The 14877-nt window shown below is 49.7% G+C and overlaps 1 protein-coding gene across 1 annotated transcript in view; it reads left to right on the top strand.

The window, feature by feature from the left end:
* GIPR (gastric inhibitory polypeptide receptor) overlaps positions 1-14877 on the top strand; it is a 35852-nt gene that overhangs the window by 9600 nt on the left and 11375 nt on the right. Inside the window, exons 2-15 of the mRNA XM_066638124.1 lie at positions 2507-2605; positions 3362-3461; positions 4038-4145; positions 4358-4479; positions 5463-5566; positions 7267-7420; positions 7533-7692; positions 9060-9120; positions 9313-9382; positions 10167-10255; positions 10717-10855; positions 11291-11332; positions 11708-11923; positions 12887-12925. Of these exons, the coding sequence (XP_066494221.1) occupies positions 2507-2605; positions 3362-3461; positions 4038-4145; positions 4358-4479; positions 5463-5566; positions 7267-7420; positions 7533-7692; positions 9060-9120; positions 9313-9382; positions 10167-10255; positions 10717-10855; positions 11291-11332; positions 11708-11923; positions 12887-12925 (1503 nt within the window). The remainder of the gene's footprint in view (positions 1-2506; positions 2606-3361; positions 3462-4037; positions 4146-4357; positions 4480-5462; positions 5567-7266; positions 7421-7532; positions 7693-9059; positions 9121-9312; positions 9383-10166; positions 10256-10716; positions 10856-11290; positions 11333-11707; positions 11924-12886; positions 12926-14877) is intronic.

The raw sequence follows: 14877 nt of genomic DNA on the forward strand, positions 1-14877 counted from the left end.
GATTCACTGAAGAAGATTCACAGTCCTGTCTCCAGCTCATCCCGGATTGCAAGGAACTGATGGAGGGATGTAGGACTGGCCCCTCTCCAGGAATAATGCAGAGAGAGGAGACCTTGTCTTCTTCAGCATGCACCCACCCTGCCTTCTCTACCCACTTCTTCCTGTGACGGGGCCTGGCTCCCTGCCTCCTAAGTGCACTGCTGAGAAGTTAACATTGATTTTCAATTTTTACTTCCTCCCCACCGCTTTTAGCCAAGTAAACATGACTGTACAGAAACAAGAGAGTGATGGATTATGGATGGGGCCTTTGGCTCCAACAGCTGGTTTCCTCTCAAACGGCCAAGTAGGGAGGGGAAGGGGAGTTGAGTCCAGTGGCCGGATCAAAAAGAGACAGTCCCATTTCTCACAGAGGTGAGGTTACAAACCTGTCGTAGAGGCGGATTAATCAGACTCAGTGACTCATTTGCAGGGTCAAAAAACTGTTTTGATACCTGAGCAGGGGAGGGAATAAATTGGGACTAGGATGACCCCCTCCCCAGAACGGAAGGAAATTGTGCTAGAAAAATTCAAAAAGGCCAGCACCAAATAGTAATTTTAACATATCTTCCTTACAGAAGCCAAGGAAAGCAAGGAAAGTGCAGGCCTATGCATGTCTACTCAGAAGTAAGCGCCACTTAGTTCAGTTACTCCCAGGTAAGTGTGTTTAGGATTGCACCTTCAATATGCCGAGGATAATGGGCTTGCAGTTATTACACGTGTGCTGTCCATACGCAGGGCACTTTATAAAGAATGAGAAGAAAATCCTCTGCCCCAAAGGACTTGCAATCTAGGAATAAACACAAGAGAGACAAAAGAGGGAGCGAAAAGGAGGCAGGGTAAACAGGGAAATTTGTATTTGTATTGGCAACCTTCAGTCTCGAAAGACTATGGTATCGCGCTCTGAAAGGTGGTTCTGGCACAGCGTCTAGTGTGGCTGAAAAGGCCAATCCGGGAGTGACAATCCCTTCCACACCGGGAGCAAGTGCAGTCTGTCCCTGGTCTGTCTCCCTGGCTATGGGCCTTCCTTCTTTGCCTCTTAGCCTCAGACTGTTGGCAAAGTGTCTCTTCAAACTGGGAAAGGCCATGCTGCACAGCCTGCCTCCAAGCGGGCCGCTCAGAGGCCAGGGTTTCCCACTTGTTGAGGTCCATCCCTAAGGCCTTCAGATCCCTCTTGCAGATGTCCTTGTATCGCAGCTGTGGTCTACCTGTAGGGCGCTTTCCTTGCACGAGTTCTCCATAGAGGAGATCCTTTGGGATCCGGCCATCATCCATTCTCACGACATGACCAAGCCAACGCAGGCGTCTCTGTTTCAGCAGTGAATACATGCTAGGGATTCCAGCACGTTCCAGGACTGTGTTGTTTGGAACTTTGTCCTGCCAGGTGATGCCGAGGATGCGTCGGAGGCAGCGCATGTGGAAAGCGCTCAGTTTCCTCTCCTGTTGTGGGCGAAGAGTCCATGACTCGCTGCAGTACAGAAGTGTACTCAGGACGCAAGCTCTGTAGACCTGGATCTTGGTATGTTCCGTCAGCTTCTTGTTGGACCAGACTCTCTTTGTGAGTCTGGAAAACGTGGTAGCTGCTTTACCGATGCGCCTGTTTAGCTCGGCATCGAGAGAATGAGTGTCGGAGATCGTTGAGCCAAGGTACACAAAGTCATGGACAACCTCCAGTTCATGCTCAGAGATTGTAATGCAGGGAGGTGAGTCCACATCCTGAACCATGACCTGTGTTTTCTTCAGGCTGATTGTCAGTCCAAAATCTTGGCAGGCCTTGCTAAAACGATCCATGAGCTGCTGGAGATCTTTGGCAGAGTGGGTAGTGACAGCTGCATCGTCGGCAAAGAGGAAGTCACGCAGACATTTCAGCTGGACTTTGGATTTTGCTCTCAGTCTGGAGAGGTTGAAGAGCTTTCCGTCTGATCTGGTCCGGAGATAGATGCCTTCTGTTGCAGTTCCAAAGGCCTGCTTCAGCAGGACAGCGAAGAAAATCCCAAACAAGGTTGGTGCAAGAACACAGCCCTGCTTCACTCCGCTTCGGATGTCAAAAGGGTCTGATGTGGAGCCATCGAAGACAACAGTGCCCTTCATGTCCTTGTGGAAGGATCTGATGATGCTGAGGAGCCTGGGTGGACATCCAATCTTGGGGAGAATCTTGAAGAGGCCGTCTCTGCTGACCAGGTCGAAAGCCTTTGTGAGATCTATGAAGGCTATAAAGAGTGGCTGTCGTTGTTCCCTGCATTTCTCCTGCAGTTGTCAGGGAGATACAGGGAGATACAGGGAAATAATGTATGATAATTCAGTCACATTTGGCATGAAATCTTTGTCTGTGAAATGTTGGAGAGCAAATGCGATTCCTGAGCGGACACATTTCCTTGATCTCTCCTCCAGAATGAGTCTTCCGAGCTCTGGTCTGCCGTGGGTGGGTGAGGATGGAGACCACCGGCTGCCAACCAGGGAGCTCTGAGAGGGGTGCCTCCTGCCGGCTTCAAGTTTGCTCTGCAGCCACAGCATGCAGGAATCCCTTGAATTGCTCCTGATTTTTATGCTATTTCAAAAGGAAGCTGAGGTGAGATGAGGGATGGGCTTTCTAAAGCCATTTCTGCCCAACGTTGCATATATGCAACAGGGACCAAATGTGTACACCTGTGGCAGAAATGGGTGAAGCAGCAGTGACCGAAAACAGGCTGGGGGGGGGGGGGAAACAGGGATGGAAAATACCCTCCATTCACCAGATATTAGTTCTGCTCAGCACCTACTCTTCAGATGTTCCGTGGTGATCATCGGGGGAAATTGCTCTCCCCGGAAGTGTGCAACTTAGCAACTAGGGCCAGGGAGCACCAGATGCTTGTGTCCCTGGAGGGCAGGGCATCTTCTTACCTGGGCAGCCTGCAGCTCCTGGATCTTCCTAGAGGCAGAGGTGGTAGATGCAGGCTTGGAGTGGGAAGGACAATGGTGGAAAACCTCCAGTCTCTAGGACTCAGATACAGTAGCCAAGCAGTGAGTGTCTATGGCTGCCAGCATGTTCCGCTACAGTTGTTGGCCCAGCCAGGGTTCAAGCAAGGAGCTCTTGCTTGTGGTTGCTGGCCAACTCTTGGAGGGAGAATTGCTCCCTCGGGTCCTGGGGCTGGGAACTCCAGTTGGAATGTGGTATAGACTGGGAGAACCAGCTCAAGGCAGAAAACGGTTAAGGTGACCATGAGACTGGTTGGATTTAGGAAGTGTCTAGTTTGGGGGAGTGAAGGGAGGGATAAAGAGCTCACTGGTGCCTCTTGTCTTTTGTCTTACTGACATGCCCTTTGTACTCTTTTCTCCCTTGTCACAGGCTAGTTCCACTGGCAACTCTGCCAAAGATATGTTTGAGGCGTGGAAGCAATATCAGGCTGCGTGCCGCCGCAAGATGTTTGAGGATCCACACCCCACAAGTGAGAGCCCAAGGGGTCTCTTCCCCCAGCACATGGGGAGAAACACTAGCGTAGCAAGCTGGGGGCAGGTGGGAGGGCTACCCTGGGTGCCAGGCTGGAAGGGGTGCCGCATGAAGCCCAGCCAAGATGGCAGTGTCAGGAGAAGGAACTCTTTTGCTCTTGGGCTCCAGAGCGAGCTTACAAGACCACCGAGAAGTTAAAGAACAGTAAAAATCAACAGCTGTTGATTCGACAAAATCGACAAATGCTGGAATTGGGTGAAGAACCAGCACAATTCGAATCATGCCTCACAGGTTAGAGAAGGCTTCCAAAGCACATTTAAGGAGAGGAAGGGAGAAAGTGTGGCAAATTAATCCAGGGGAGAGTACTACACCTAGGTGCATCCTCTGGTGGGGATTGAACATAAACCCCATTGTCATCTGCCTGGGTAGACCTTCGGTTACCATTAGGCCAACTTGTAATATTTTCTGAGCCTTTCATGTTCTCGTTCCATTCATTGCCTAGTGTTGTTTTGGTCCAATTCTCCCTAGTAAAGGGAATTAACCCCCCCCCCCATTTCCTTTGCCCCATTTCCAGGCCTGGTGTGCAACCGAACCTTTGACATGTATGCCTGCTGGGAGGACACCCTCCCCAACACCTCTGCGAAAATTCCCTGCCCCTGGTACCTCCCTTGGCACCAGCAAGGTAAGTGTAGTCGAAGGGCACTACAGGTAGTTGCAAGTCTGGGCTTGGGTAAGATACTGTTTGGCATCCTCACCATGCTGGTGCCTCACAGGTCTCCTTGGTGCCTTTGGGATCAAATGAGTAAATGAGACCGCCTAGATCTACGCACGCAGCAGCCTTGACACTTGTGGATGGATTTTGGCTCTATTCCACCTCCCCTCCTTCCTCTGCAGTTCAAAGTGGCTTCGTGTTCCAGAAGTGTGGTCCAGATGGACAGTGGGTGGTGGATGAGTCAGGCCATCCTTGGAGAGATCACTCCCAGTGCGAGGACCCTCATGAGGAGCTCCCCTTCCAGGTAAACCCCCCGGGGGGCCAACCAAGGGCTGTAGATCAGCAAGTCTGCTCCTGGTTCCTTTGTCCATGTTAATGCTCTGCCTGGACTTCTGATGATGCAGCAGCTTATAAGAAAGATGTGCTTTTGCCCCAGGGACAAGTATAACATGGTTATGACAATGGAGTTGGCATATTTGGATGGGACACACGCCCATCATGGTTATGCTTGTCCCTGGTCCCTTCTAATGCCCACTTTTTGGCTAATTAACAGCCTCCTTTTCCAAGAACGGCAGCTGTGGTGTGCAAAGAAATGAACAGAACTCCTTATCAGTTGAGCAATTAACAAGAATTTATTGCTACAAACACATACACCCCCTGCAAGTCCTCTTGTCCAGAGGCTTCCCCCCCAAAAAAACTCCACTTAACTCAGTGGGTAAAGGTCTGAAGCCTCCAAGTCCAATCCAGTCTCCAAAGCACAGTCCAGTCTTCAGCAGAGTGTCTCCTCCAGCAGAGTCCTGGCAGTCCTCTCTTCTGTGTCCTCCAGCAGAGTCCTGGTAGTCCCCTTGTCCTGTAGGTCTGGGGTCCCTCTGGTCAGGTAGCATCTCCCTCTGGTCAGGGTAGCTCTATCTGGGTAGCTTTGCTCCTTCTGAAGCTGCCTTTTATCCTTGTATGTCCCATTAAGTCCAAATGCAGCTCAGCTGTGAGCTACCTCCTTAGCTCCTTGTTCAGTCCAAATTAAGCTCAGGTGAGTCATCTCTTCAGTCCATGTCCATTCAAAGTCCCATCCAGGTCAAATGAAGCTCAGGTGTCCATCCAGGTCTCCATTGGCCTTGATTGATTACAGCTATGGAGCCAGGCCTGCTGTCAAACAGCTGTCAAAACATGGAATCGCTGTCAACGCCACATCATTCACCTGAGATCTTCTGATCTTCCATTACAGCGTGTGAGTTCCCAGCATAGAAATCCTGCTTGGCTGATATGGCCTGTATTTCTGCTTTCTTCCAGAAACATTTGTGGATCCTGGAGCAGTTCCGTCTGATGTACACCGTGGGCTACTCCCTTTCACTGGTGGCTCTGATGTGGGCTCTGGTCCTTTTGGCAGCATTCAGGTATCACAGCGCCCAGGCAGCGCCCAGGCAAATTTTAAAAAATAGCTATATTGAGAGAGAGAGAGAGAGAGAGAGAGAGAGAGAGAGAGAGAGAGAGAGAGAGAGAGAGAGAGAGAGTGTCCTTGTGGCTGTAAGCATCAGAGAAACCAAGACCTACCAGTTGAGACTTCCACCTCACCTACCCCCAGATTGTTCCTTTTACCAAAGTGTTCCTTACACCATGGTCAGAGGTGTGATTTTTTTTGGGTGATAATAAAATAAAAACACATAACACTGCTTTCTGCACTTCTCATTTTTGTAAAAAGCAACGCGAAATCTGCAAACAAATAAAACTGTTTTCTAACACCTCTACATATTGGTCACTGTAGGCTGGTTGGGCTGGAGTGGATGGGGTGAGGAGCTGCATGGTTAATTGCAGTGGCTGCGTCTGCTGACACTATACTACTTATATCACCTACCTAGTCAGTGGCATCACTAGCGTGGTGTGGAGGTGCAGGCCACAAACGTTTCTGGGCCTCTTCAGCCTAGAAAAGAGACGCCTGAGGGGGGACATGATTGAGACATACAAAATTATGCAGGGAATGGACAGAGTGGATAGGGAGATGCTCTTTACACTCTCACATAACACCAGAACCAGGGGACATCCGCTAAAATTGAGTGTTGGGAGAGTCAGAACAGACAAAAGAAAATATTTCTTTACTCAGCATGTGGTTGGTCTGTGGAACTCCTTGCCACAGGATGTGGTGATGGCATCTGGCCTGGACGCCTTTAAAAGGGGATTGGACAAGTTTCTGGAGGAAAAATCCATTACGGGTACAAGCCATGATGTGAATGTGCAACCTCCTAATTTTAGAAATGGGCTATGTCAGAATGCCAGATTCAAGGGAGGGCACCAGGATGCAGGTCTCTTGTTATCTGGTGTGCTCCCTGGGCATTTGGTGGGCCGCTGTGAGATACAGGAAGCTGGACTAGATGGGCCTATGGCCTGATCCAGTGGGGCTGTTCTTATGTTCTTAACTACAATTCCCAGGAAGCCTTGCAGGTCTCTTGTTGTCTGGTGTGCTCCCTGGGGCATTTGGTGGGCCACTGTGAGATACAGGAAGCTGGACTAGATGGGCCTATGGCCTGATCCAGTGGGGCTGTTCTTATGTTCTTATGCCACACCAAGTGACGCTCGTGAGGGGCGTGACATCACTAATGGCCAAAACTTTTTAAATCTTGGTACTTTCAAATAATGCCATCATGTTATATATCATTCGATGCGTAATTTCTTGCAGAATGCGATGAAACAAGCTGTGTTGAAATATCTCTATTCTATCAAAAGATATAGCAAAAAAACACAAAACCAGAGGGGTGAGGCAATGGTGCATTACCATACCCACCGCCTGGGGCATTGCCCACCTACTGCATGAGAGGAGGTCCATCACGGGGGTGATGCTCTGGCCTCTTGTACCTGGTGACGTAGACCCTAGTGATGCCACTGTACCTAGTACACTTTTAAAGTGATTATAATTTATAATTATAAGTTGTAAAAATGTGCCATTAACCCCATTAAAAAATTAAGTGTTAAATAATTAGTAGTGCTGCATGCCACTGCCGTCAGAGCTATTTGCAGACACGAGTGTGAGGATGCGCCCTGGCTCAAATCAAACTAGGAGCTTTGCAGTGCATCGTGACACACCTGGCCTTCCTCTCTGCAGGAAACTTCGATGCGTCCGCAATTACATCCACATGAATCTTTTCCTGTCCTTCATGTTGCGGGCTGTCTCTATCCTCACCCGGGACACCCTGCTCCAGCTGCACTTCCCCAAAGACCTCCAGCATGAAGACCTCTCCTACCTTCCTATGGGACAGGTACCATTCTATTCAGTGGGGCATCCATTTGGGGGAGGGGAAGAGGGGATCAGACAGCATCGCGGACAAAGAGTTGAACTGTTTTCTTTTTCTTCCTCTCCTGGATGTGCAGGCTGTCGCTGGCTGCCGCCTGGCGCAAATCCTAACCCAGTATTGTGTCTGCGCAAACTACTACTGGCTTCTCGTGGAGGGGCTGTACCTCCACAATCTTCTGGGGCCAATGGCCTTCTCTGAAGAGAGCTACTTCCCAGGCTATCTGCTCATTGGATGGGGTGAGTCAGTTGGCTGGGTCCCTGGCCCAATGATAAAGAAACCCCAGGGACAAATGGGCAAGGGAAGAGCTTAAGTCACTCCAGCCCTATAGTCCAAGGGTGCTCAATAGGTGGATTGCGATCTACCGGTAGATCACGAGGCAAAATGAGTAGATCACGGAGCCCTGTCTCTCCAAACTGTTAATATGTCAGTTTCGTCTAGTGACTAGACGAAACTGACATATTTAGCTGACACTAAACAGATACTGAAACTGACACTTTAGCTGCTCTTCAGGCATGCAGCAACAAAACTGACGAAACTGACTAGACTCCAGCAGGGGCTCCATACATTAAAGGGGGTGTCTGTCAGACGCTTCCTTCCCCCCTGGTAGATCTCCGGGCCTTGCTGGGTTTCAAAGTAGCTCTTGAGTCAAAAAAGTGTGAGCACCCCTGCTATAGTCCTTTTGAGACCAGGGTACTGTCCTTCACTGAAAAGCCACCAAAGTCCATGCCTGAGTCAGTTTGGGAAGAAGTGTAAAAAAAAAAAAGGCCCTTCCTCCGATGGTCTGGCATTCAACAGAACAATTTTAATTTAATTGTAATTGATTTTAATTTAAATTAATTTAATTTAATTTTGTTTCTGTTGCCTACATGTATGTTTTATTTCCTCACTTCAGACTGAAGAAAAGCAACACCTTGACTTGATACATTGAACTAAGCAAATAAAGGGAGAAAATATTTTGCCACTTGGAAAAGCCAAACCCAGGTGGCTTCCCTCCTCACTACTCCACGTGGTCCAAAAATATGATTAAAAACATGAGCATAGGCCACCCTGTTGATGGGCTTCCTGAGGTAGCTGCTCACTCCCTCCTTCATTTTTTTTTTTAATTTAAAGCCCATTTCCCCCCCCCTCAAAGAGGTGCGCAAAACAGCTTGCACCCTAACAGCAGAGGAGTTGGCTGTGCTCAGAATCAGAAAGACACATATAGATTCTTAGCGCATGGGTTGTGAGTGCTTGCACACCTCACACGCAGCGGCGCTTTTCGAAGGACTCCAGTGGGGAGGCTCTGCCTCACCTGCCTCCCCACCCACTACATGTCCCTACCCTCCACCCACTCACCTCCACCTTTTGCCCTCCTCCTCCTACTTCCTGAATTTGAAAAGGAGGAGGGTCTGTAATGGAAGTTGGGAGGAGAGAAGAGTGCTGGGCTAGAGTGTCATTCTGCAGTCACCCTAAGCCGCTACTTTCCTTTCTGCTACACTTCCTCAAATGCTAGGAAGTTCTGGACCAGCTGTACAAATGGAAGGGTAATGCAATTGCAAAAGGCAAGTGTCCTCCTTGCCCAGATATTTCAGGGGAGGACTGTTCTTTCTGTCTTTCTGTGCAGGGACACCAATCTTGTTTGTCATCCCCTGGGTGACTGTGAGATACCTCTATGAAAACTATGAGTAAGTCTACTTGTTTAAACACATTAGTGGCACTTTCCTGAGCTGCTTGGAGGAACAGTGGGATTTAAATGTGACTAGTCACGATAAAATCCTGCTGGCCAGATCATGGCTGGGGAAAACCAGTTTTTTCTTTGACTCAAGACCTGATTTTTTCCCCCCATCCAATGACACCATTTCCTTGCCCATTTTCAGATGCTGGGAGAGAAATGACAACATGGGCTATTGGTGGATCATCCGCGGCCCTATTCTGATAGCGATCTTCGTAAGTTGCAGAAAGAAGGGATGTCCGTCTCTTTGGCTTAGTGATGCCTGCTCTGATCAGACCTCTGTTCAGTTGCCTTGCTGCCCAGAATGGCTCCAACGGCGAATGGGAGGGGCTTGTTGCTGCACCTCCAATACTTACCGTGCCACGCCCATGTAGCTACACTACTGTGCCCAGCCTTGCTCATTGAGATCCTTTTAAATGAAGAGTCTCTTTCTATCTCCCTCCACTCTGTCCCTCTGTCCTTGCAAACCTCTCACGGGATTCTAATAAAGTGTGTTTTCCCTTTCCTCCTCAGCTGCTACTCATGTCAAGGCCCATAACCTGGTTTAGTGCTATCTCTATGGGAGGAAATAGAAAAAATGGTTTTCAGAATCCAGCTTGAGCTACAGCACCTCCTTTCCTGTTTGTAGGGGTGCTGGAAATGACCAGGGGGACAGGGGGATGAGAACATGCCACCACCACCCCCCAAACACCTATTGATAAGACCCTCTTTTGGGGCATCATCATCATTCATTTATTATGGTCAGTGACCAGTACATTTGCATTTTGGGGCAATGCCAACAGTTCCCCAGTGGATACCCTGTGGCTGAGATTTAGGGTGGCTTGAGGGCAAGAGCACAACTGTGTTTCATTTGTGTTTTGGGGTGAAGCATATTGTTCTAACAGAATCAGATTATGGGAAAACGTTTGAGGGATGGCATCAAAGAGATAAGGGGACCAGTGTGCTGTTTGTGGAGACTGCTGTTTGTGGACATCCCTGCCCTCCTTTCCGGTCTCGCAGGTCAACTTTGGAATCTTCATCCGCCTCATCAAGATTCTGGTTGCCAAACTGCGGGCCCAGCAGATGCGTTACACAGATTACAAATTTAGGTAGGTCCCAGATAGCTGTGGCTGGCCTGGACGCTGGGTTGTCAATATTGCAAGGATCCATTCCTTGCACTGCAGCAACTGTTACCCTGCACATACCGGATCTCATCTGATGTCAGAAGCTAAGCAGGGTCAGGCCTGGTTAGTACTTGGATGGGAGACGGCCTGAGAATACCGGGTGCTGTAGGCTTATACCATGATCTCGGAAGCTAAGCAGGGTCAGGCCTGGTTAGTACTTGGATGGGAGACCGCCTGGGAATACCGGGTGCTGTAGGCTTATACCAGAGTCTTTCGAGACTGAAGGTTGCCAACCACAACCATTCCTTGCACTGCCAGAGACAAAGGGGAGGAAATAGCTAGGATTAGGTCCAGTGTTTGAACTTGGGGAGAGGTGAAGGCAAAAAAGGGGTGAAACCACCAGGGGGAAGGAAATACTGTACTTTGTTCCTTCCTTCCTTCCTTAGGCTAGCAAAGTCCACCCTGACCCTGATCCCTTTGCTGGGCATTCACGAGGTGGTCTTTGCCCTGCTGACCGAAGAGCAGGCCCAGGGCACTTTGCGCTACATCAAATACTTTTTTGAGCTGTTCCTCAATTCCTGTCAGGTAAGGGGGCGGGGCTTGGGTGATGGGCCCCACCCTCCACCTGAGAGGGAGGCGGAGTCTCTCAGGCTGCTGGAATATATGGCCACATCCACTTCCTGAGATTCGAGTGTTTTGGGGGAGGGTGGGTGGCTCATGAAGAGGCATTGTGAAGGCAATGCCTAGTGTGAGGTGCCCCTCGGGCGAGGGCAGAGATGTAAACAGGTCCATATCTGGCCTACAGAGTCAACTGGTTTAACAGCCCTCTCTCTAGAGAATCCTGAGAACTTGAGTTCTTGGGGAGAAGAATCTAGGAATCCAAAGAATTCTTAGCCCCCTCCCAACAGTACTGTTCCCATTATTCTTTAAGAGGGACCTCGTAACAATTAAGCTAGTATAAAAACTATATCAGTCCGTAGCATGACTATATCTTCTCTTATTGCCTACTTCACTTTCCAGGGCCTGCTAGTGAGCATCCTCTACTGTTTCATCAACAAAGAGGTAGGTCATGTGGAATCTTCCACCTTCTGCAGCTGCACCCAGCCCCAAACTACTTGCTGCATCTGGTGGGTGGGAGTCAAGGGTGTCCCTGTAGGTGCTGGTGTGCCCCTAGAAGCCATCACCTTGTCATGGAAGAAACCGGAGTGTGCTGCTCTCCGATGGCACAGATAGGCAGGCTGTGCCATATGCAGCAAGAGAATCTGGATTGTGCTCATACCCGGTTTTTAACATGGAGGTAGTCCTTGGATTGTGCAGTCCTAGGTGGCTGCCTGGTCTTTGGTACTAGGGTATTTGTGTCCTGGACTATTGGGTCCTGGCCAAATGCATCCCGGCTCTTGGCATGCCTGGACATTCGCTTCTGGTTTCTCTCTCCAGGTCCAGTCCGAGATCCGGAGGAAGTGGCAGAGGTGCCAGCTGGGTGCCAGCCTGCTGGAGAAGCATGGCTCCAGCTGGACCACCAGGACTTCCTTGCGCAACCAAAGTAGCCATCGCAAGAAGGCCAGTCGCCCCCAGCCCCCCAAGTGCCCAGGAGCAAAAGTCCCCCACAGCAGCCTTGGGAACTCTGCAGGGACCCCGTTTCCCCAGGCAAACGTGGGCAGCAAACCTTATCATTACATTCCTGTCTGGACAGGGCAGGGGAAGCCCCCTGCCTCCAAGAAAGGTCCTCTGAACCCCACTTGCCCTGAGAACTGCTGCTGACCCCAAGTTTTCTTCCAGTGGCCACGATAACTTGAGAGAACATTGTCAGCGTTCAGAAGGAGCTTTCCAGTGAAAGGAAAGCCCAGACAGCAGCGAACTCCTGGAATAAAGGAAGAAATCCTCTCATAAATGGATTGTGGCTGACACAGGGCTGGCCTTCCGTGACCATCTGGAAGCTTCAGTGGGTGTAAAAGGCTGCAAGACAGCATTATTGCTCGCCCACTCCCATGCAAACATCGCCCGTAGATGATCAGGCAGGCAAGCTTTGCCAAGGGACAGAGAGCTCATTCTGTTGTTGTTTGTTTTAATTCAGGCTAGTCCCATTTTTGCGGTAACTTTGGGCAAATGTCTTGGCGAGGGTGTTGGATCCAGTTCTCCAGCCTTTACATTTGGCTTCTCGTTTTGCTCCAGGCGCTGTTCACGGTGCTACTTTGGATTTCTAAACCCCGTAACAACCTGCCCCCCCTCCACATAGCTGAGACCTGGTCCTCATAACATCTGAGGCCAAATAAGACAGCAGACACTGGTATCACGGTATCACATGTTGGCTCTATAGCAGGGCAGGATAATGGAGACCATTCACCATTGGCCAGCCTTCAGCAATGTAAGAAAGTGGCTCATACCCAGGACTGGCTCTTCCATGAGGCCAGCTGAGGTGGTCGCCTCAGGCACAAATTGGCCAGAAACAAACATCTCTGCCCACCCAATTGCCTCCACTGCTTCTCACACTTCCTGGATAGGAAAAGGACGAAGGGGACAGAGCAGAAGGGGGTCACAGAGGGAAGAGTGGGCTTCCTATAAATCCACTCTCCTTTCCTCTCCACCTCCTGCTCCTTTTGCCTCTTCTTTTTGCAGTCCAGGGAGCGGGAGGAAGAGAAGCTGGTACGTCGCCAGGTAACAAGGGGGGGGGAGTATTTAAGACACCACCACAGGAACCAGCAAGAATTGGACCGTCCTTGTTTATACCAAGTGAAACCAGTGGTCCATCTAGACCAGGCTTGTCTCTTCCAACTGGAAGCAGTGCAATGGTATGTTGGTGTCCCGAATCCTTCTGGGATAACTGAACTTCTGAAGGTCTTAAGCAAGAGTGCGCATTCAGGATGATTGCGGAACATAATTAGGTCTGGCTTCAGAGATCCTGGTTGTGCATTCTTGCAGCATCACTTTAATGGATCACAGTCTACTAGAAGAAATCAGACTGTGCAAGAAGGAAGTCAGCCATTCTGGGGGCTGCTGTATCAGCTGTGAGAGTCACTTCCTGCCTCCCCCCAGGCTTGCCAGACTTCAAATCCTTTCCCAGTTTGGGTTCGATTTTGGAGGCTGGGTTTAACTGGCAGGTTGGGGTTTACCGCAGTTGTGCAGCTGTTTAATTGGGATGTTTGATACTCGGTTTGGGAAAAGTGATTGTTATCCTTGAGCAAGGACAGCAATGTACATTAAAGTGAAGTCTTAAAAACAGCTCTTTGTTTTGCTTTTTTTGTTTACTAAGCATGATGGTTGGTTCGCTCCCTGATGTTTTCAGAACATCACTAGCATTGCACAGATCCCCCACCACCAACACCAGGCTGACTCCATTTTGAAGCCATGTAAACCAAGTGGCCAGAGGGGATGGAGTTTGTGCTCCATAGGAAGGGAGGTCACATCTTGCAAGCCTCTGTGACTCACACCAAGGTCTTGTGCAACCTCTCAATATGGATATGGGAGTGTCCAGCAGACCAAGAGCTCTCCAGGCCAGATGCGACCAGGCAGGTTTTCCCCCTTTGATAATCAAATCAAGAGAGCCCAGAAGCTTTTGAGGACTTTCTTACAAAGACTTCCCCATCCAAGATCTCATCAGACTGTTCAATTGTACATCCTACAATGCCAATCTTCACAGCCCTCTGACTTAATTGATGCTTATTGTTAACCAGTCAAAACAGGTTTTGGGCAATCTGCTGTTGGTGCCAGGGTGTCTGTGCCCCCCCCCCCGGCTATGTCCAATGACCTCTGCCCTCTTCCCCCTTACCTGCCCTGACTTATCACAATTCACCTCTCTGATCCCAAAGAAGCCTATAATTACCCCAACTCTCAGAGTCAAGGTCTATGTCTCTTTGGAATCCCACCTGAGCTGCCACCTGCCTTGTGCTGCATTCAGGTGCCCCTATAAGCTGGGCCACTCCAAGCTGCCATCCAGAAGCACCTGGGTCCTGGAACCTGCAGCAGATGGATCTCCTGTACCTACAGCCCAGGAAGCCTGCTGCCCACTCTGACTACGCCTTATGACTCTTCATAAACCACCTGGAGACAGGGTTGAGCAGTGAGGTGGCTAAGTTTGCAGACCACACCAAACTTTTCCGAGTGGTGAAGACCAGAAGTGATTGTGAGGAGCTCCAGAAGGATCTCTCCAGACTGGCAGAATGGGCAACAAAATGGCAGATGCGCTTCAATGTCAGTAAGTGTAAAGTCATGCACATTGGGGCAAAAAATCAAAACTTCACATATAGGCTGCTGGGTTCTGAGCTGTCTGTGACAGATCAGGAGAGAGATCTTGGGGTGGTGGTGGACAGGTCGATGAAAGTGTCAACCCGATGTGCAGCGGCAGTGAAGAAGGCCAATTCTATGCTTGGGATCATTAGAAAAGGTATTGAGAACAAAACGGCTAATATTATAATGCTGTTGTGCAAATCGATGGTAAGGCCACACCTGGAGTATTGTGTCCAGTTCTGGTTGCCGCATCTCAAAAAAGACATAGTGGAAATGGAAAAGGTGCAAAAGAGAGCGACTAAGATGATTACTGGGCTGGGGCACCTTCCTTATGAGGAAAGGCTACGGCGTTTCGGTCTCTTCAGCCTAGAAAAGAGGCGCCT

Source organism: Tiliqua scincoides, chromosome 10 (genome assembly GCF_035046505.1).
Source record: "Tiliqua scincoides isolate rTilSci1 chromosome 10, rTilSci1.hap2, whole genome shotgun sequence".
Lineage (NCBI taxonomy): Eukaryota > Metazoa > Chordata > Lepidosauria > Squamata > Scincidae > Tiliqua > Tiliqua scincoides.